The sequence below is a fragment of the Streptopelia decaocto genome (assembly GCF_964273445.1).
Source record: "Streptopelia decaocto genome assembly, chromosome: 10".
Lineage (NCBI taxonomy): Eukaryota > Metazoa > Chordata > Aves > Columbiformes > Columbidae > Streptopelia > Streptopelia decaocto.
This window is the reverse complement of record NC_138665.1, coordinates 15,796,392-15,819,318: the sequence shown is the minus strand read 5'-3', so window position 1 is coordinate 15,819,318 and position 22,927 is coordinate 15,796,392. Positions and strand designations below refer to the sequence as shown.

The following is a 22,927-nucleotide window of genomic DNA, read 5'->3' as shown; positions in this document are numbered from 1 at the left end:
CTGATGGTGTAAAGGAGATGAGATTTCTTAAACAGTTGCATTTCACCAAATTTGAGGAGAGGGGCAACCTCAAAAAAGCAGGCTGCCAAGCAACCATCTACTTGAGGTAATATGGGTAGGATTTTGAGACAGAAAACAACTTTTGTAGGTTTACTCAGGCTTTCCAGGCGTAATAAAAATCTATGTAAACATTTCTGCTAAATGAAAACTTCAAGTGATAATTCACAGATTATGTTAAATACTGTCACTGATTCTCATAAATATATTGCATTTGCCATGCGATGTTTGTGTAACCACTAGCATTCCTCAAACACATTTTGCCAAAATTCACTTATTTATGAACTTTGTGGTATATTTCAGGATGATTTAGTTTCAGTAAATCCAGGGTTTAAAAGTGAGGTTTGCTGTGAACTTTTAAAAGATTTGTTAGCTGGGAATGAAGCTCTGAGATTGCATGTGAGACGTGGTCTTTGTCCATTAAACCACTAGGCTTTTCTAGAGCCATAAGAAGAATTATTTTTGGTTTTAGACACCAAATTAGTACCGTACTCTGTTACAGAAATGCGTATCTTTGTAAACTGCGATCAATCTAGTTTAGCAATATACCGAAATGCAGAGAGAAAAGACCTTCAATACTGATCTATTTTAGAATTTCAGTAATCTGGAAGACTTTGATCTCCAGTGCTAGAGGCCTCACATCAGTGTGGTGCTTGATCCAGCAGCCTTGATCAGGATTTGCTTTGCAGTTCACAAAGCCTGATCAGCCAGAGGCATCATTGCACAGCAATGTGAGATGCTCAGTTTCCCAGGTGCTGAGCACATTCCCCAGCCCAGAGAAGCAATTCAGAGTCCCAGGGTCACAGCACAGAATGCTTGGTGTCCATTAATTTTAATTGAAATTATTCATAGTAAATAGGTGAGAGATTCACTTTGTGAGAGATTCACTTTTGCTTAGGGCTTCTCTGTTTATCAGACTGAATTATTTAGAGAAATTAAACTGCAATCTCCATACTATCCATTAGCTGGAACTCAGTTTGCATATAGCAGTTGGGTTTTGGCAATTGTAAAGAGGAAGATTCTGCACAGCAAGCTGTCTGCCAAAAAAGATCCTCTGTGTAGTGCTTAAGACTGCGTAGGAATAGAAGTGGTAAAAATAAGATGGGGACCAAATTAAACATCCAGCTGAACAATGTTGTGCTTGCTAGAGAATAGGCTGTGCTTTGGCCCTGTGTTTAGTATTAATTTCAGCTTTAAATCTTTGTGGGTTCTGTTAAATCACATGAATTGTAGTAAATTTGTCCTAGCATTGCAATTAAAACAGTGACAGACCAGGCAATAAGGAGAGGCGTGTTGGATTTATTTGGACGGATTTTATAGGCACCATTACAGAACAGTGGCAACAAAACTTCAGACATGGCCACTTAATCATTTACTTATTTTATCATAATGTAATAGATACCTCTAGATGCCAATATGAATATAAAAACAGAATTCGAAATGAGGAGTAAGTGATTGCATTAGTGAAACTTTATCATGTCTGGAATCTTAAATTTAAGGCCTAATCCTGTCTCACCTGAATGCAGGGAGAGTTTTACTTCAGATTTAACTGGGAAAATACAAGGAACCATCATGACAAAGCTCATTTAGACTTGGACTGGTTTAAAGGCTGCTATATAAAAGAGCAGAATCTGGACCTTTTACAAACCACTTCCTGCAGAAAAGAGTAAATTTCAACTTGAGAATAAGCCAAAGAACCAAGGAAAAGCTACACCAAGGAGCAATGCCACTACTGTATCTATATGAGTTCCAGAATTGCTCAGGGGGTATATGTCTCTAGAGATATTTTACGAGGACAGGGAAAGCACATTCACAAGCATGTGTTTTATGGACAAACTGTACAACTGTTGGACATTAAGCAGCAATAATTACGTTGTATGAAGGCACTTACAGGTTACAATTTCAGATTGTAAATGATACCCGATTTATCCAAGCTGGTGCCAAGTCAGAACCTTCTGGGCGATGTCTCTGGGGGAATAAATACCCTCAGCAGCGGCACAGCTCTGTGCAGCACGCCAGCTCTGCCATGCCTGTTTCCAGAGAGCTGCAAGTATTCAGAGAGCCCAAATATGACCTGCTGCGTGTGTCTCTCTGCTGCAAAGGCCTCATGTTTCACTTCACCCTTGGGGCTTGTGAGACCTTGCTGTGCTTTAGGCAATCGCATTTGTCCCTCTGGGCACAAGAGTTCAGGAACCATAAAAGGGTCTGTTAATAGATGATGCTGCTTTGCTGGCTTGTTGCCATTCAGTTTAGATGACTCCATCACAATCTTGGGAGTGGCACAAAAGGTGTGTAATTAGAGCAATTTACTATACTTGACTTTAAATAGTGCTCCCTCACCTAAGAGAGTCTTGAATTTAAACCCTTCCTAGCCACTCAGATGGATATGGAACACCAAAACAGCATTTGCACGGGACACATCAGATTTGTCTGTACTAAACCTCACTAAATCTTCTTCCTCTGGGTACCTGATTTATCTGGAGGTGCAGAAATTGTTGCTAATTCAGAAACTCAGAGAATGCTGTCAGTGAGAGGTACAAATTCCCTGTCAAGGCCACATACAGGTGAGTTTCTGCATAAACCTGGTTGTGGTATGTAGCTTGTGTATGAGTTCTGTCACAACAGCATCCAAGTGCTTCTCAGCTTCCAGTATTATGGCTGTAAAGCAACAAGGTGATGCTTTTCCCTTCTATAGTTGGGAAAGCAATATGCAGAGATACTAATGCTCAGATTAATGTTTAAATATTTGTGGGTAAGTTAACAAAATTTTGTTGCAAAGCCAGACCTTGAGGGTTTTACCCCAAATTCAGAGATGTTCACATCAAAGCAAAGAACTGATGAGGGAATCTGAAGACCTAAGTCTCCACTAGAATACTTGAGCCATCAAGGTAGTTTAAAAGTAAAGGCTGTGCAAACTGTACCCAGACTGCAATAAGCTTTCATGCAAATCCTGTTACATTTTGCATACATAATACTGTATTTTATTAGTGTTTTAACTGACACTTCTGAGCCTTGCAAACTGGTGAGGGGAAAAATGAAATCCTTTCGAAATAACAGGGTAAGCGTTCTGCCCATCAGTAGGTACCACTGCAACATACTGAGCTGCTGCCTCCTTCCAATGTTTAGTTTGAGATCATAGGCCTCATTTGGTCAATGTAATAACTATTCCTGGAAAATTTAAGAGGTCTCCTGGCAGAGGTGAGAACGGTTAATATAAGCCAAGTTCGCTGTCAATACTACACACAGCATATATCAGTAGGCTCTAGTGCTGGAAAGACCTCAGACCTGAAGTGTGAATTGTCTGTAGCTCTCATCAAATTCACTGCAAGTGCCTTAGAAAACCAGGATCTAAGATGTACAAACAGCTGAAATCTCCTTGCTGGTGCTCACTGGCTAGCTCTGACAACATGGGCTCAGCTGAACAGAAGAATCCCTCCTTCCCCACTCCTCTACTTCCAGCTCTCTGATTTCAGTGGTCCAGGTTCGACTGGAGAGAAACAGCCCAGAGAAAGCCCAACTTTTTGATCTTCCTGGCAGGTTTCTGAGGTGTTAAAAAAAAAAAATCACAGAAAAGGCTCAAGTAACAGCCTTATATTGAGAACACCCTAAGTCAACTATCATCAGAGAGCTTACTGAATCTCTGTGAAGCAAAGCTGACCCTGTCAAGACAATTTCTCAGTTCCACAAAGAGAGCAGGGGTTGTTCATGGTGCAGACAGATGCATGAAGGGCTGGAGGAGCTCTGCTTGAGGGACTTGGGGTTCAGTTTTGTGCTTTGAGCATTTCTTAGGGGAAAGTCATTTAATAAGTACAAATTCTTCCAAGTGGCAGCTTTGATCCTGGCTCTTCAGTCGTAGCTTAAAGAGCCCTGATTTTTGTAATCACACCTGATCTCCAGCCACCTGTGTGAGGTGGGAATGGCACTTTACCCCGCACTGTGGGCCAGCTTGTGGCTCATTTCCTCGTTTACCCAGGTGATGTCCTGCCTCCTGGCAGCTCAGCTACCTTTCTCTTGGGGCAGGAGCACTGCCTGGACCCCGCTGGCCACGGTAAGCCGATCTGCCTCCAGCTGTCCCCGGGGCTGGGCTGGAGAAAAGGGAGAGTGAAGGGGGAGGAATTCGGCTTCGCTAAAAATAGCGGCCGCGCAACCTCGGCGGTGCTGCCTCTTCCGGAGACCCCCAGCACCCCAGTGCGGGGGCTGCACTTGCGGGCGAGTTGCGTCTCCAGTCGTAGGGCCTGGATAAGCGGAGGAGAGCCCAGAGGCCACGGGGAGGGCCGTGCCCTGAGCATACCGTCCTTCCCTGCCTTGTTCCCTGCCAGTCTTGGAGGTAGTCCATAGTGTCCCCCCACTCCAAACAGGCCACTTTAGGGGGAGATGAGTGGGTTCGGTTGCCGCAGCGAGGGGCTCCCCCAGGCACTTCAGGGCGCTTTCCAGGACTTTATTTTGGGCGCTGCCGAGCAGAGCCAGGGTCCAAGGGGAGCCGGCTGCATCGGGTTTCCCCCGCCCTACCTCCCTCCCTCCCTGCGCGGCCCGCGGTGGGCAGAGAATGGGTGGCCGCGAACTGCGCCCCCTGCCCCGACGGCGGCCCCGGTCGTAGGAAGTTTCGTTCCTGCCGAGGAGGACGGGGCGGGAGAGAGAGAGGTTTTGTCGCACAGGTGAGAGGAGCTTCGGCTGCTCTTGGGGGGGGTCCCTTCCTCCTCCCCAAGAGGGAATGGGACAGGGGGCCCAAGTCCTATCTCATACCCCGGGGCAGAGCAGCGTGGCTGGGAGCGGGACAGCGCAGGCTCTGCCCGTCCCTCAGTTAAAGGGAGCCCGACGCCTCTCTTTTCCCTCCAGGTCTCCCCCAGTGTCCTCTCCAGCCTTTCGCACTGCACGACGGCAGTAACAGGCTGCCGGGCTCGGGACTGGGCGATGTTGGGAGCTACGACCCCGCGGCCGGAGCCTGCCCTTTGTGGGACTGGGGGGTTGGGAGCGGCTCCCCAACGGGAGGGCAGGCTGGGTCTGTGCAATTCCCAGCCCGGCGCTGGGACACCGTCCCGGGGCTGGGCGGCGGCAGAGATGCGCGTTGCCCCACCTCGGTACCGCTTCAAGGGAGCTCGGGCTGGGTGATGGGGAGGGGGATGCGGGGACGAGGGAGGGGCTGGAGGGGCAGCTCTAGCTCCAGCTCTCCTTGCTGCCGGCGAGCGTAAACCTGCCGCCTCTTCTGCAGTGCCGGGGACTCGCGTCCTCCTCCTATCCGCGGCTGCAGCTCTGCTGCTCCGTCCTATTATTATTATTAGGGGAGGATGCGAAAAGGAAGAAAAAAAGAAAAAAGCCAAACACAAAAACCAACACACAAAAACCAAAGTCCCCCCTCCCCCAGGTTAGTGGGACTTCCAGGACCGGCTGCGCTTCCCTGGCCCTGGGGAGGGGAGGCAGAGCCGGGGAGGCGGGGGGAAGGAGGGGGCCGGGGCCAGGCAGGCACAGGGAAAATCGCTTTTGTCTCCGGCACGGCGAGCGGCGCAGGGGCTCGGTGCTGCGGCTGCCGGAGCCCCCCGCTCACCGCCCGCTCTGCTTCTACAGGCACCGCGGCGGCGCCGCCGGACTCCGAGGCTCCGCGCCGGGGAGCGGGCAGCTCGCCGGCTCCTCTTCTTTTTTATTTCTCCTCCCCTTCTGTTGGTGTTATTTCTGCCTTTTCGGCGTAGAGGATCCCCCACACACACGCACGCTGTCCCCCCGCCCGAGGTTTCTTTCGAGTCCAGCCGGAATCCGCGACGCTCCTGGGGATTTTCCCACCCAAGCTGGGGTCTATGAGCGGGAAGGTGATCAAGCCCAAAGAAGAGAAAGATGCTTCCAAGGGTAAGGCAGGCGCAGCCGCTCCGATAAACAGCATGTTCCCCGGCCCGATCGCGACAGCCCGACCTTACTGGGCTGGGGGGGGTGGGGAGGGAGGGCACCGCTCCGGGGAAAGTCCGTAGCTCTGGGGACCCCCGCCCCGGGCACAGGTGGGGAGTCGGCACCCGTCTGTGCCCGGCGTGCGGGGCGCTGCACCGGCACCTCGGCACGGGGGAGGGTGGCCCGGCTCAATGCGGCACCGCCGAAAGTAAGTGCCCCCCCATCAGCCTCCGCTGGGATGAGCCGGCTGGGCCTCGCTTCTTCCCCTGCCACTGGCCGGGCGGGTGCTCGGCGCTGCAGGCGGCCCCGGGCCCAGCCGGGGCGGCGGAGCGGGGAAACCATCGCCATGGAGACGTGGAGCCGGGGCACCGCCGGTGCCGAGGGGCGGGGGTTGCATGCGGACCCCCCCCCCGCCCCCCGTTGGGGCTGGGCACCGACCCGGCTCGCCCTCAGGGGCGGCTGGAGGCATGCAGGGGAGGGGGTGCCCGCTCCGGGGGTGCATGCCTGGCGGGGTACGGTGCCCGCTGCGGGGGTGCATGCAGGTGTCCCTCTCCGGGGGTGCATGCACAGGTGGCTCTGCCCCCAGCTCGGACGGGCCCCCCATCCCCGCCGCTCGCTCTGCGGTGTTACCTGCGCTCAGGGGTGTAGGGGAAGATGCGATCAGTAGCTGGTGTGTGTGCGCTGGGTTTGTCTCCAGCGAGTAGTTTTTCTGTGTATTTGTAGATAGGTCTGTACGTCTGCTCAAACGTGCATCTGTGCGGTGCTCTTGGGATACTCAATTGAAGGGTGCGCTCTTGGCCTCCCGGGAAGAGGAAAATACTGCTCCTTATCTACCAGTTTTATAAAATGTAATGAGCGCTTTCCTGTCATTTAGTTCTTTAGCAGCCTGAGAGATCAAATCAAAACAGTTCTCATGATTTTTAAAAAACTTTTTGGTGTCTCGATTTTGAAAGTTTGTCTTTAACACTGGATTGTTGAGACCTTTTTCTTTAATGTTCTTTTCCCCCTAACTCTGCCTTTGCAGATCTATGTTATGTCTTTTGTTCTAAACCTTAGTTTTCATCAGATTTTTTTCTTTTTTATTTCTCCCAGCAACAAAATAAAGTTCACAATTAAGAAACATTGCAAAACCTTATATTTTCTAAATAAATCTTTTTTTTAAGTATTTACATTATTTTCTTTGACGTTGAGTGTTTTGTTTTTATGGTGGCCTTATTCACTAAGATGCTCTTTAAATAATTTATTAAACGATGCAGAACAAAAGATTCCCACCTTTCTGAGGAATCATTTTGCATGATTTAGAACTGTGTTACAATCCTCCACGTAAACAATCTACATACTTGTGCTATACTTGCTTGAAAGCTTATTTTTTAAAATCCATCTTATGTATTCTGTTTTGTGCTACAGTTACAAGTTTTAATGACATTTTAACTTCATGTTTCAAATTGCCTGTTTATAGGGGGAAACGTGTGTTTCAAAACACAAGGACAAAGGCGTTTGTATCTGCTGTTAATGAGTCAGTAATGACTTAGGCAAGGCTTTGATTCCTGTAGTGATAGTGTACCAGGAGGTGTATATTCTGAGAATCCCAAGAAAAACAGTTTATGCTGATACTCTGCTTCCAGCAGATGCTGGTACACTCCTCCAGCTTGTATTAAAACTTTCTCCATTATCACAAAGAGACAGTTTTAGGTACACATACGAGGTAGTTTGGTACTATAGAAAAGTGAGTGATGGTTACGGTCTGTGAAATATGCTTTTAAAAAGGTTCAGGTACAGTGGTATTTGCCAGTTAATGTATAGGCTGTATGGCCTTCTTTAGCCCACTATGTCAGAGAGTAAAATAGGAAATGCTTTTTTTTTCCTGAATTACCTGAATTTTCTTTTGGTGATTGTGAGTGTTATTGCTCTTAGTGGAAATGTTTAATTTGTGCCTAGCCGTAATAAAAACAGGGTGATTGATTTTGTTGTTGGTTGTTATTAAACAGTGAAATAGTACTTTTTCTGCAAAGGAAGCAGCTGTACTGTGGCACTGGGTATACTTCAGTCCTGACAGGAGCTTGTATGTTTTTGAGTTAGTTAACCACTCTTTTAAACAATGTAATCAGGTGTCATATGAGAGTAGCTTATACAATATGTTCATGTACCCCACATTTTTTAGGATGTACAATGTAATTTTAATACCTGCTGTTAATACAGGTCTCTCCGGGCTATATTTGCATAATAAATGTGAGTACTTTCTTATTGAGACTAGTGTCAGCCTTTCTTACCCCTCAAGCTTTCTAATGCATTGCAGGTTGTGCATATGATGAGACTGCTGTATTTCTCTACAAAACTTGGGAAGGGGAACATTCAGCCCTAATGTAAGGTGCTGCTTTGTATTAGATGTTGAATGGCACTTTCTACAACCAGCTTTTGGGGTGGGTCTTTGTAGAAAAGCCTGATTTATACGGAACCTTGAAAAGCTGTGTGTCTTGGTAGGAATCAGCACAATCTAGTGCAAGTGGTTACAGTCTTGCAATGGGTATTTTCAGTTAAATGATCCTGTTTTGTAAAGTCTGTGGTGTTGTCAGTGGAGTTGCGCTGGTGTAACAGAAGTACTAAAATCTGTTTTTAAATAAATAGGTTTTTCAACGTCTTTTCTTAAGCCAAAGAGGAAAGTAACAGCTCGCTGCAGAGTTTGTTTGCCTCACTTTGAAGTCCTGCCTAGAAAACCCGGTGATGACTGTTTCGCTCAAAATTTGGCTGCTTTTAAAACTGTCTGTGGACGTTTGAGAATTAACTATCCCAATCTAAATAAAGCTTATGGATTAACATAATGAAGCCAGGGATGTGCACCTTTACTTTCTGCAAAATGCTGGATTAACTGTGAATGTCTGTGTATAAGATTATGGCACTGAATTAGTATTTCTTTTAAACTGTGTTAGTAAGCTGCAGGATGCTGAGAGCCCCAGTAGCCTCCAAGCTGTCTCACAAAGGTAGATTGGCAGTGCTGTGGCTCCAGTGTGGGGGTTGTTTGTGGTGCAAGCAGCTTGGTTTGGAGAGCAACCTTGTCCTGGCTGTGCTGGTGGTTTCAAGCACGGGGCAGGTTCCCGTGTCTCTTCTCACTTTGCGCTCTCTTTGAGGTTAGCAGGAGGGTGAGGACCTGGGTAACAACAGCTCAGCATCCTGCAGTGTTGGTCTAGTGGTTGATAACAGCTCTTCTTCAATAAAGGTTAGTTATGTGCCCAAGAAACACTCCTGGGTAAATTTCCATGGGCAGCAGCACGGTTCCCACCATTGGGTTTTTTCCTGCTATGTAGCTGGTGTGTGGCAGGACAGATGACTTTCGCCAATTCTTCCTCAAAAAGCTTTTGCTTTGCGCTTGGAGAACAGTGTATCCAGTGTGTCCCCAAGCGAGCCTTGGGGCTGTATCAGCATAACCCATTTTGAATTAAATATTTGATAACCTTCTGTTTGAGGGAGGGCACGGGGCAGTAGGAGAATATAGGGCATTAGAAAGTGAGCCGAGACCCGCTGAAATCCTTGTACTTTGGATCTGGGCCTTAAAGAGCTCATGCTGTCTAATATTACAGCCAGGCTCTTTCCAGAGGCTGCTTTGCAATTTGTGTGGCTCCTCCAAGGAAAGCCAAGGAACGGAGTAGAGAGCCTGAAACACAATCTGAGGAATAGATTCATCTGCATTTGTTTTTCTTTTTACCAGTTGGATTATGTTCTGTTGATGTGGGGCGTGGGTTCTTTTCTATCACAGTGCTCTCACTGCAAGAAACTTTTATAGCCTTGCCCAGAAGTCTGATAACCTCAGCCATAAGCAGTGGGGAAATGTAGAATATATTTTATTCTTCAGAAAGCAAAACAGGAGTATTTTTTGACACTGATAGCTTCTAATCTGAGAAGAGTGTATTGAAATAGTGACAGTATGGGTAAAGGCTTTGGAAGTAGAGGTACTATTCTAATTTAGTGACAGCAGAAAACAAAGCACTTAAAGAAAGCGCTTGGGAGGAAAAATAGAAGTCAGAATTTTGAGGTATCTATTACTGCTTTTCCTGGCTTTATGGAAATATAGTATAATGCAACTTATGATTGAAAGGTCTGTAGAAAAGCTGACAAAAATAAAGCAGCTGATCTCAACAGTTATATTTCTATAGTACTGAATCATGAGACAGTAACTTACTTCAGGGACTGAAGACAAGCAGCGCAGAGGCGACATGTAAGCTGACCATGTCTTGGGCTGAGGCCACGGAATCAAAATTAGCAGCAAGTGCACACCCGTGTGAGAAGGGGGAAGGGAGCAGCGTGCCAGCAACTTATCTGCTGCTTGGGCAGCTCAGGTGGGAGTCAGGGCATTGCTTTGTCATTTTATCTGAGATTTGCTCACCAGTTCTTTTGCATCCTGGACAAAAAGCCCCAGCAGACTTCACCAGCAGCAGCAGGTTGGCATCTGAACTTGATTCTCCATTCAGGCAGAGGTTTGTCAGCAGTGCTTTGAGTCTGATTGTGGTCAATTGGTACTATTGAGTTAGGGATCGGAACTTGTGTTTGTATTGTAAAGGTTTAATGACGCTAAAGAATGAGTAGTTAAACTCAATGGTTTTACTTTGTTCACTTCACATTAGAAAGCTCTGTGCCTCCTGTATGAAATCCGAGATTGCAGATCCACTTTGAATAGCTGCCTGTATCGCCCACTAGAAAGTGACAGCCAAAATCTGAGGTACAACCCACCCCATCCTGGATATTAATGCTGCAGGTTACAATTGATACTCGGCTCTTGGCTGAGGTCCTGGTCCATTCAGAATTCCCATTGACACCAGTGGGAGTTCTCTGTGTCTGCCTGTGGCATTGCCTCTGATTAGTGGGTGGTTGTTAATGTCCCCATGCTTGGAATATTTACAGTAACTACCTCCTGTTATGACTCATTATCTGTGACTGTGGTTCCAAAACTACAGTAACTCTTTATAAAAGATACATTTATGAAAGGAACATCCTTCCCTCTAAATCCCAAGGTGGTGGTCCCTGACATCTGTTTGTAAAACACCAGCAATTAAAAAATGCAAGTGGCCTTTGAGATCAAGATGCCAGTACATTTGCACTGATGCTTTACAATGGTTTTCAGTGTTAGCTGAAGAAATTCACAGCAAAGCAGTATTTTTAGGGACACGAACCAGACTTCGGGTCTTGTTATAAAGCATGTTCTTGTACGGCTGCTATCTGTGGCAAATAATTTGTGTTGTTTGGCATGTAGTAAAAGATAGTAATCTTTTTTACTTCTAGAGCAAAACTTAATAATAGTTGCTTCCTGACAGATGCCAGATCTCATCTTAAAAGGAAAAACTCCCAGGCAGATGAAGCCTGGAGGATGAGTAGCCCCAGAGAGCGTTGCAGGGGGCTGAAAAGGGGTCAGTACTGGCATCCATAGCAGATGCATAAGGATTTGTATGGCTCAGCCTTCTGTCATCTCCTCTCTGTGGCCACCCACAATGTGCTGGAGACTTTCCATTAGATGTATTTGTGCCGTTTACTGTGATTTCCTGCAAGGCGTTGATCTTGCCCCTACGCTTTGGGAATTTTCTGCTGCAGTGTAGTCTTGGGTCAAATGAATGTTAATTTTCTTCCCCTTGTTCCTCATTGTGTGTTACTGCTACAGTGTGTTTAGGAGAAGGGATGGCTCCAGAGTTCCATGAAACACTTCCTCAGGAGCAAAGATGTGGCAAATCGTGTTGCTCAGTCTCTTCCCTGCAAGCAGTGCATGCTTTTATAAAATTCCCTGTGAATATAGATATGTGGTCAATCCTGTGTACAAACAGAATATTTGTAAATCTGGGAGGACAAGCTTCCCATCCAAGGTGACCTACAGCTGAGTATTTTCAGACTAGGATCTTCATGAGTTAACATCTATTAGAGATGAATTGCTCTGATTACTGGACACTTTTATAAATCCAGTGGTTTCAGATCTATTTTGTGGGACTGAAGCTTTCTTAACCACTTGGATCCCTCTTAGTTAAGCCTGGCTCTAGGGTCTATGTGCCCCAACCGTTGTTTTTCTTTCCTCAACTATGTCTCTTGGCTTAACATTCCCCACTTTTCCCCAAATGTGTCTTGGCCAAGCTTATGTGAAAAGAAACATGTTAAAAAAACAAAATGAAAAAACTAAAGGAGTATGTTATTTACAATAATCATTTTACTTTTTTTTTTGTGTGGTAACTTGGGTAAAGGATTTCCTTAAATTCTTTCTCAATATTTGTATTGTTTTGCTGAGAGAAATGAAGGTGAAAATAATTTGAATTGCACCCTCAGGCAGGTAACAATTCAGTTCTTTTCATGAAGAGAGTGAAAAGTGAGACTGTTCTCCACTTAATTAGTTTTGTGAGAGTGATGTATAAGGCAAGGTCAGTGCTAAAGGAAGAAAAAGCTGGCATGGATTGAACGCTGCTTACGTTGTTTGAATAATTAGAGCATCACTCTGAGATGGGAGGGAGGAGAGGGACTGAAATGAAGTGGGAAGAAAAGGTATTCCTGAAATAGCAATTGAATTGCCAGTGGTCTGGGTTGCATCATGTATACATTGTTCAAGATTGACTAACTCTGAACTAGTGGTGGTTCATTACCTTTGACGCTGTGGTTGTGATTGTAGCTGAAATGAAAGTGTATTTATAGAGATTAATCTGTTCTGTGGCCCAAGTAATCTCTAGATGTTTTTCAGCTGAGGCTTGACATAATTGATATAAGGCTCTGTCGATCATTTTAGGAATAAATTGTTTAACCAGTGTTTGGTATTTTTGATACATGTACTTTTAGTTGCTACCCGATTTAAGATGAATTTCTTTTGTCTTAGCGGGATCAGATCAAACTTACGCCTCGTGTATTCCTCATCTGAGCTGAGTAGTCCACGGGTACTTCTTGGCTCTTGCAAAGTGACTGCATCACTTCTGTGCATCGCTCTCTGATGCCAGCCCAGGGAATCCATGGCATTGCTGTACCGTGCTGGTGGGCTCCTGTCCCCCTGTTCGTGTAAGATTTAGCAACTGGGACTGGCAACGCAGATGTGGGATTTAATCAGCTGTAGTTGTAAGGCCCATGCGATCATTTTTCTAATCTTCTTCTTCCTCCATCCCCTTGAAATATACTGTGCCAAGAAGGAAAACACTCATGTGGTGGGTTGACCGTGGCCAGCTGCCACCCAGCCTCTCTCTCACTCGCCACCCTCCACGAGATGGGGAGAAAATGAGATGGGTCAAGATGATAAAGACAGGGAGATCACTTGCTAGTTACTGTCGTGGGCAAAATACCCTCAACTTGGGGAAAATTAACTTGTTGCCAATAAAAACTGATGTTGAACACTAAAGACAAAACCTTAAACATATTCCTCACTTGGTGACAGATGCGGGTTTTATGGCTCAGCCTCAACTGATGACAAAGGTAACCTGCTAATTGCACTTCTTATTAGAATGGGACAAGTGAAAGGAATGAAATGGAAAACTCCCTCTTTCTCCTGGAACAAGAAGGCTGTTCCTGTGTGTCAGTGGTTTCATCTGGGAGAGGCAGAAGAGGAAGGTGATGGCTGAGAGTTCGCTGGTTCTGGGAGGTTCATGTAGGTTTTATTCACATGCTTGGTTTAATTATAGAAGCTTAAGAGTTGTGAAAGGTTTTCCCCTGTCCCTTGTAGCCTGTATTTGCAAATCTGGTGGTGATTAGCACTAAATTGGTGCCTTCCTTCCCGCTGTGTTTTGTGTATTGAATCCTCAGAGTTTTTCCTTTTCTGTTGGAGGTGACTTCTTTCCTCAAATTGTAGAAGTATTTCTGATTTTTTTTGTTAAATGAAGGAGAAAATGGAAGGACTTCCTCCCCTCCCTCCCCTCCCACTCCCCCCCAAAATAAGAAAGATACAATGGAAAGCAAGCATGAAAGAACCAGAAAGGAAAGCATAACAGGAGAGGACATGGGAGGAGAGCTGATGGGCTAAGGGAGTGTTGCGGAATGAGCTCCACATAAACTGCAGCACGTCGTCTGCTCATGTTTGGACTCAAACACACTCTTACCTGCCCAGCAGACGCACAAGTGGAGAGACCTTCTCTTTTTCTTTTTTTTCCCCTTGAATCTCTATGTAGTTCATTGATACTGGCTGCAATGTTTGTTCGAGTAGCTTAGGCTGGATTTACTTCCACACTTGTCAATGTGCTGTCAAATTGCTTACGTAGAAGCTTCTTTTTCTTTAGATTTTACATCTGCTGTGCATTTCTGTACAGCTATCTTTTATATTCAGTAGACACAGAAATTCCTTTTGTTGCTCTTACATCTCAATCTGCCCAAGCTGTGCTACAGTACTGCCTTGAAAATGTTAAATTTTTTAATTGTAATTATCCACAGTGCTCCAGACTGCTGTCACTTATACTTTGTTCCTCCAAGTGCTGCAAGAGAATAAAAAACTATGATGGAACCAATTGCCACTGCGAGTTGTTGTCACTTCTTATGGGGTGCAGAGCTGGAATACCTGAACTGTGAAAGTCTCTCTTCTAGCGAAATAAAGATGTGATGGTATTTTGGGGAGTGGTAGTATTGGTGGGAATTACAGGAGTATACATTTCCTGGAGGAATCATGACTTGCAATTGTTTGGGACCACCATGTAGAGAAGGTGCTCTCTCCTACCCCCCACCCCCTGCTGCAGATGTTGAAGTAATATTACTTCTGACTGTAAATAAGAGAAAGGTCTCTGCAACCAAACTGATGTGCAATCAGGGCAGGTTTGTCATGTGCTCTGCTTTATGTTTGCTTCTCATCTTGCATACCAGTGACTGAATGTTCAGAGCCTGCCAAAAATAGCGAACTGTTTTCAAGTGATTGGGGCAAGGAGAACTGGAAGGACTTTCATTTGCTTCCTTTCTTCCTCCTCTGCCTCATGTTGGCTTTTTGAAGAAAGAATGTGGGGTTTATTTATTTATTTTCTATGTATTTATTTCAGTGGAAGTCAATGAAAGGGGGTAAAAGTGAAATAAGTCAAAAGGAATAAAATAGCCGGAATCAGGAATTTTCCTGATCGCCTAATGGGAAGGCTACAGCAGCAGAAAGAAGGTGAATGCCAGTCTTAGGAGCTGAGAAAAGATTTTTGAGATCAGGTGTGACCTGTTTCTGTTCTACCCTGGTGTCAGGATACTTCCTGTCCAGGGAGGCCGATAAAGCAGTAAGTGTATTTTAATGTTGGAGTTTGCTCAGTATCTGGCCAGTTGAGCTTACAGGCTTGTGTTAGTGGGCCACTGGGGAGCGGCATCCTTGGTTTCTTTGGCTGGAAGACAGGTTTTGGTCTTGTTTTGTTTTTACAAATCTGTCTTTGGGAGGAATTTCTATCATAAGATTTCTGTGATGTTGGGAGTAACAGACTGGTGTAAGTCTTTTCATATAGGGTATCCAAGTCTCATAAACAAGAAGAGAACAACATAGAAGGCAGGAGGAAGGTGGAATTGTACTTCTTCCTAGCAGCCCATTCCGGAATGGTAGACGTTCTTGTTCAGGACACTTTGTTTGAGTGGCAGCTGTGAACGGTGAGGCGAGCAGGATTATGCAGAGCTGAGAAAACAGTCAATTTTCTTTCAAGGCAACTTTCAGGGATTAAATATTTGTATTTGTTTCCCTATTGGGACATAAGCAAAACTTCATTGAAGCTACTCAGGAGAAAGAGACATTGTTTTAAGGAAAAAGACATGTCAGGTTTTCTATCTGTGTCCTTGTTCCACTTGTGATCTGAGAAGCCCTCCAGCCAAAACCCAGGATGCTTTTGCAAGACTTTTGAGTATGACCAGAAAAATTGGTTAGGCACTTCTGAACAATATCAGCAGTAGATTTTGGTGTATAAGAATCTATCTATCTATCTATCTATCTATCTATCTATCTATCTATCTATCTATCTATCTATTTTAAGGCACAATTTCAAGTCAGAGTTGAGGATGGCAGGAAGCTTTGTAGTGAGGCAGGAAGATGTTGTATATGTGCTTTTTGGACTGGAAGCATCTTTGTTTTGTTTCAATGCATGTCGTGTGGCAAAAGATGAACTTTCAATTGCTTTGCAATTTGTGGTAGGAATAAAAGATGCTGGGATGAGAAAGGAAGAGGGAGAAAGTGTGATGGAGTGGCAGGAGAAAGCAAACCCTGTGCAACTTTGAATGATAGAAAATTAGCTTTGAAAAGGCTGTGGAGAGAATGAAGAAGCTGAAAAATGTAATGGAAGAAGGGATATTATGGGCATAATTTATCGCTGTTTCTGGGAGGGTAATAATAGCCTGGCTATGTATTTTTCTCACTGCAGAGTGTGGATTTATGAAGACTGTAAAAGAAGCAATGGGGTAGCTGAGGCAGGAGGTGATCAGTGAGAGGGTTTCAGTGGAGCCAGGGTCAAGAGAGAGATGAAGTGAGCGATGGTACAGAGATGGACATAGAGAGGCACCGGGAGGAAAAGAAGCTTATGAACTCACTGCAACTCCAGGACTTTTCATAAGAGGACCAAAGATATGGGCTTATCATCACTGTTGGCAGGAGCTGGCAAAACCATGAGCATTTGAGCTCTTGCAAATACTCAGCGTATAAAGGGAAATACAGCTTTGCATACCAGGTTAATTCACTGAGTTGGTTACCTAAGTAGCTTTTCCGCCAGTTGGGAGCTTTGCAGATTGTCAGAAAAACACCCAAATCGTAAAGTGGCAGGAGAGGCTGAACTTCTAATTAAGAGAGACAGAACTGGGCCTACAAACAAACAAAAATTGTTTAATGGCTACATTGAAAATAGAAGAAGGGAGACACAGCTCTGTGTGGTGTGTACGTACATATAGAAAATCTATCCTGTACTGGCGCCAGGTACAAGGGCTACTCTAATAACCGCTCCTGTGAAAACCCACATCTGGCACCAGTGTCCGTGAGCCTTGTGACCCCAAAAGTGAAGTGTGGGGTTACTACTTGATTTTTTTCTAAAGCTGGGGAATTTCACAGAGACTGACACACTTACTGGAGTGTTGAAGGTAATGTGTGGACTGATGGACACACAAATTTCCATTGAATTTAAAGTGTGTGCTACCACAAGACATACCTGAATAATTATCAGATATAATTATTTTGGATTTGGAGGCCAAATCTTGCTTTCACTGATAAAGCAGTTTGAAAGAAGATTTAGACACTTACATTTTTTAATGGCATAAATGGGGTTATCTTCTGTAGTAGTATTGGCAACAAAGAATCACCAACAGCCCTGTCTGTGAGACTCTTAGCAGTAATACCAGACTGTAGTGAAAGAAGATGGTTTTGACAACCTACAACACTCCAAAAAGCCTTGACAATCTGTCCTGCAAGGTGCTGAATGTTTCCTATTTTCATTTGCCCAAAACCACTTAGCAGTCTGGTTTGAGCCCTGTATCAGTGAACGTCACATATCCCTGTTCATACTATCACAAATTCATACGTTAAATGTATTTCAGAAGGAGCAATGTGTATAAGGAATGCTGAGTGACAAAAGGCTTATAAAAGACACCACCAAAATGTAGCACACTTTCATCCCTCTCATTCAAGCCTGCATGAATGAGCTGTTTGTCAGGTAGTCCCTCTGTCACTAAGAGAAGATAATGCATTACTCTTCCTTCGTAAAGTTGTTAAAATGGTTCCTGTTAATTCATCAGCAATTTATTACACTCAGTGTAAAACAGCTGATTCTTATATATGTTTTTTATTGAAGAGTTTTTTCCTCATCAGTAAGATCTTTAATTACTTGGGTTTTTTTACTTTTCTAAATGTTTTAAAGTATCACTGTGGACAGGATATGTGTTTGAGTAACTCTACAGGTTAGATAGCTCATCTGTGTTTATTTGGGTGACACCTTCTAAAGAACAGAACTTAAACCAGGACTTTCTTGTCAGGTTGTCAGGTTAGATTGAAACATGGTTTGTGCTGCTCAGTATCAGTTTTGCTGAGTAATATCCTCAGTGGGAGTGTGATATGCTTTGCATTTTACAGTGCTGAGGTGCTGACCGCTGTTGTGATGAATATTTTAAATGTCTTTTATTTATTTATTTTTTAAGAAAAAGTAGTATTTTTGCATTGAATCAATGTTGTGTTTTAAAATAAGCCTGAATTAGGCTAGAATAAACTTTACATTTTTTACTGAGACTTAATTTTGCGATAAGGGATTTGTGTGTGCAAGACGAATTGCCGTGATAGAGACTAAAGTATACAAGGCAAACTTAGCTCCTGAAATCCGATCTTGCAAACCAGCAGAAAACCCTGTTGGTAAATAAAAGGTAGCAGACTGCTGTGTTTAGTTTGCATCCTCAAAGGTCTTCTGGAAGATGCTACACTGAAACAGTGTGGCATGAAATTTTACAACATAAGATGCTGCCGCTTCTCAATTTCCACTGTATTATGGTAGTTTGTGCTTCAAAATTTGGCTTTGGGAACTATGGTATCAAAAGTATGTAATTCAGTCTCTTCCATTCTCTTCATCTTTATCTCTTCGTCATTTATGTTTTAACTTTATCCATAAGCATAAGAATTTCTGACTCAAAGGTTGGTTAATACCTTGGTGGATATGGTGGGAATAAAGAATCTTTAAAAGGTGGTGGCATCAATTTTTGACCCTGTCTAAAACCTCCACAAAGTATGGAAATATTAGTTTTGTGTGCGTTTTCTAACCAGTATTCAGATTTGCAATATGCTATAGGGTGTGTCTGTTATACAATGTAGAGAGAACGGCTCATGCTTTATAAATTCAAGCTAATTCACCCACTTTGATTAGTGCAAGTTTATTGCCAGATAAACAATAGCTTTAAATGGAACATGACTGTACTTGTAGGCTTAATACCCTGGCTGCACTGATATGAAAAAACAGTGGGTTGGCTTATGATTAGGCTCAGCTAAGACAGCATCTCAAGCAGTTTGAAGCTTATGATCAAACTGTGGGATGAAACCAGATCCGCCTTTGTTTTGAACTTTTAAGTCTCATGGCAATGGAGTGGGCTGCCCTAGTCTGCCTGGCTTTGTTTTTCAAGATGTAATTATTCCTTGCTCACTGACTTGAGTAAATCAATTAAAATTCGGTGTGTGTGTAACAAGGCTTTGACGTAAGCTAATTGATCAGGACATGCAGACATAGGAGAAGGGTGCAGGGCAGGTTTTAAAGTAGAAGACTGAAACCTTTAGGAGCTTTCTTTTGATATGGCATTGTGGTAGCTGAGTTCCCATCTTTTGTAATAACATGCATTTTGCTAGGTGCTGTGGTATTAAACATTCCTCTTTGCTTGTACTTGGCTTAGTGTTTTCTTCAGCCTGTCCTACAGGAATCAGGTTGTGTCTTGATTCTTTTCCCTTCCTCTGGAAGAGCAATTAATGGTATGTGTGAAGGAAACCTCACACTGCAAAGACTCATGGTTGTCCATCTCTCAGTAGGCTAATATAGTTCACTAATTATTTCCTGTGCCTTGGCTGCCTCTGGAAACTGGCCCCTTTTTCAGTTTCTCTGCCTCTGTGGGATACTATCCACAAATTGAGGTAGGATGACAAACGTGTAAATCCTTCCTGTGCTGTTGTAAGGGCCTCATAAATCATAAGGACCTACTTTTGGTCAGCCTAAACCACTGGAGGGTACAGCAAAAGAAGACTGGGTACCTTGCTAGTCTTTCCTGCAAAGAAAAGTTCCGTCCTTATCCCCAAAATGGGCAATTGGTCCTATCTGCCATGTCTTAACACACAACTCACATGCACATCAAGCACATGTGCACAAGAAGAGGCAGAAAAATCAGCCTCTGGACCCAGCCTTCCACTTTGTCACTCCATGATATTTTTAGGGTTGTAATAATTTATCAGTCTTCTTTTCGTCCCCAGGAAAACAATATCTTTGCTCAAGCTGCGTGTGAACTATTGGGAACTGATGAGTTGTGTTGTTTGTGATCCTGGATCCAAAGTGATGTCAGGTGTTACTTGCTGCAAGCTCTTCCCTTTCAGGCCCAGGGGAAGAGCTGATGAAAGGCAGTATTGCCAAATCTTATTTTTAGCTTCTGTGCTATAGGGATTTTTTTCTGTTGTTTGATCATTTGGTTTTGGTTTTGTTTTATTTTCTTTTTTTTTGATTTGGACTGCTCCAGTTAGCAGTGTTCAGAAAAGCATCATCCTGTATGTTTTTTCTGTCAGTATTACTTGGTGGTCCAGCCTGCTTGGCTAAGTGCCCTGTGGCTGATGTATCTGTGCTGTTGATGTGACTGACACGCTGCTCTTGTTGCAAGGTGTCTTGTAAAATAAGCACACTGCCTTAGGCAAAATTAATTTCTTGGTATTGATGTAGTTATTGCCTTCTTTCCTCCAGCCCCTTGCAGACATTACTGCTGTCACATTGACTACATTTTATTATCCTGGATGAAGCCAGCTGACGCGATTCCATAATGCAGATCGCATGTAGATATGCAGGGTGTCCTTGGTAGACTCATCACATGGTTTGATGTGGCACTTGCCAATCTAGTGGGATTTTTCAGTCTTATTTGGTGTTAATATTCCCAGCACACCTGCTTTGCTTGGGTAGGTGAGAGGACTTGATTTCCACGGAATGTCTGTAGTGCTCTGTGCAAGGTGCTTTTATCACACGCCCATTGAAAATGTTTCTCCTGAGAACATTTGGCTAAAACGGATTTAAAAATAAAAAAACCCTATTGGTTGTATTTTTTGGCTTCCCTTTAAGTTTTCCTCTTTCTGTCCTGCTTTTATTCTTGCTCTGGGCCAGGCTTGCTGTCAGACAGGTATGGCAAGTTGATGCAAAGTGCCCACAGTGTGGATGAAGCTCTCGTCTTTGTTTCTGTTACTATTAATGCCTTCCTCCATCTCTTCCAGCCCCTTCCCTCATCATACTGATAGCTAAACTGGAAACCAACTCTACTCTAGCAGTATTTTGCCTGAGGTGCTAATAATTGACTAAAACTGACTGGGATCATAGTTTTAATTTGTTTGATTTTTGCCATTGGCTTTAGAAAAAAAGAGCTGTTTTAGTCCCTTGTCACATTTGGTCAATTTTATTAATCCATCTGTGGTTTCAAAAAGCCTCAAAGATTTCCAGCATTGAGAGGTAAACGTTTCAAGGTGAGTCTTACCCTGAAATGCTGATGTACTGGTGGTATTTGGTTTCTAGTGGGCAACAATATTCCTGTTTGGTCATGCAGAAAATTGCCAGTTTGAGGGGACATGACACCTATTGATTACTGTAAGTAGTACTTTTTCATGTGAGGCTGAAGGTATTTAAATGCCAATTTTTAACTTTTGTTTCCGTTATACTACCTGTGATATTTTTCTCCTTGGGTTGCTGGTCCTTGCTTTTAGAATGAATGGAGGATTATTCAGCGCCCGTAGCCACAGAGATGAGTGATGACATGTGTTTTTGCTGTGGGACGAGAGTAGTCAGTTTGCTTTAATTTTTCATGCTTTGATTCTTTGGCAAACACCAGAGGTGTTGAAACTACTCATTCATGCAAGAAATAAATTATACATGTGTACAGGTTTGGTGTCTGGAGGCATTTTCACGGGATGCGCCTTCAGGCATGCACCTTAGAGAGCCCAGATTCCTTATGCATGGACATATATACAGTGAAAAAACAGATATCCTTCTCTACAGGTCCATATAGGCTTTTTTTCAGTGTGTTCCCACCTCCTGCCACCCCAGTTGCAGTTTACTGTTCTCTTGGTTGGGCTGATCAAACAAATTGTAGATAACCTGAATACCAGTGAGAACTGTTTGAATAACAATACAACACATTGACTAGCAGATATTGAATAAAAAACATGCAAGCAACCATGTCTTTCTGTCTATAAGGTCCAGTTGGGTGCAAACTTTGGCTGCCCCATGTTTGATGGTGTAGTTGTAGTTCTAGGTTGGGTTTGTTAACTGTGGTGGTTTAAGCTGGTATAAGAGGTGGTCAATGACAAAGACAATTCAGGCACTGTTTAATTTGAAGTTTTGTGTCCTTCATTTCCGTGAGATATTTGTTCAGTTACATTATCTGCACATTGTATTTCTGAACTATTTCTTGCAGAGACCTATAACTGTGTGTTCTTGATAGGAAAGCAGCATTGTTCTCTAGGGGAGATAATCAGTTAGTGACTTACTGAGTTCAGTTCTCACTGTCTGTTGTTGGCCTCTGTGGTAAAACTTGAATTTTAGTGGGTAGAGCACAATTTTTCTGTGTTTTCTCTCCTTTATGAAGGAGATGATTACTGGGAGACTTTTCCTTGCAAATAAATGAATTGGTTGTGATTATTTTTTTTTTCCCCTACCCTAAGTTATTTAAAAACCCTAATTTGTCAAGAACTGCTTTTTGTGCTATTTAAGCACCAAATGGAAATAGCTGTAATCTATACAGTCCATTATTAGAAGGCTTTTTTCAACAAGAAAACCATGTCTTTTTTTTTAAATCAATTTTTTCAAAACACAGATTCTGCTGGCTGGTGCTGGACTTTGGATTTTAGAGGTGAAGGAGTTTGTGCTTTCCTGGCATGTGAAAAGCACTTTCTCTCACACCCTCATCAGGAGGAGCATGAGTCCTTTCCTGAAGTGGTGATGAGGCCAAAGAAGGCTCCTGACTTTGTGTTATATTAATGGGCTGAAATGGAGGATGGGAGGCCTTGACTGGCACAGATGGGACCTGTGAGCTGGGATAAAATTCAGCCTTTAAACTATGGTTTGACACCACAAAGTGCTTGATGGCACTAAGGCTCCTGGAGCATCACAGACAGGACTCACCCCCCCACTAAAATTTCATTTATTTTTCCTGCATCAATATTTATGACTCTTCCCCTGCCGTGCTGCAGGCATTAGTGACCTGGCTTAAGGGTACTGTGTATTTATGGGAGATGTGGGTGCGAATTAAATTGGGGTCTGCATGCGATGTCCAGGGCAGTTCACAAATCTGTCCCTGCTGTACACAAAATGTTGTGTTGTAGCCCTGTGGTAGGTATTGGATGTTCTGGGTAATTTTATTCACTTTCATCTCT

General features: G+C 43.8%; 1 protein-coding gene across 2 annotated transcripts in view; it reads left to right on the top strand.

Moving 5' to 3' along the window:
* Window positions 1-4,583: 4,583 nt before the first annotated feature.
* FGF13 (fibroblast growth factor 13) overlaps window positions 4,584-22,927 on the top strand; it is a gene marked incomplete at its 5' end in the record, with an annotated part of 238,418 nt that continues 220,074 nt past the window's right edge. For both annotated transcript variants that reach the window (XM_082062312.1, XM_082062310.1), the window contains 2 exons: window positions 4,584-4,712; window positions 5,620-5,895. In XM_082062312.1, coding sequence (XP_081918438.1) covers window positions 5,847-5,895 — 49 coding nt within the window. The remainder of the gene's footprint in view (window positions 4,713-5,619; window positions 5,896-22,927) is intronic.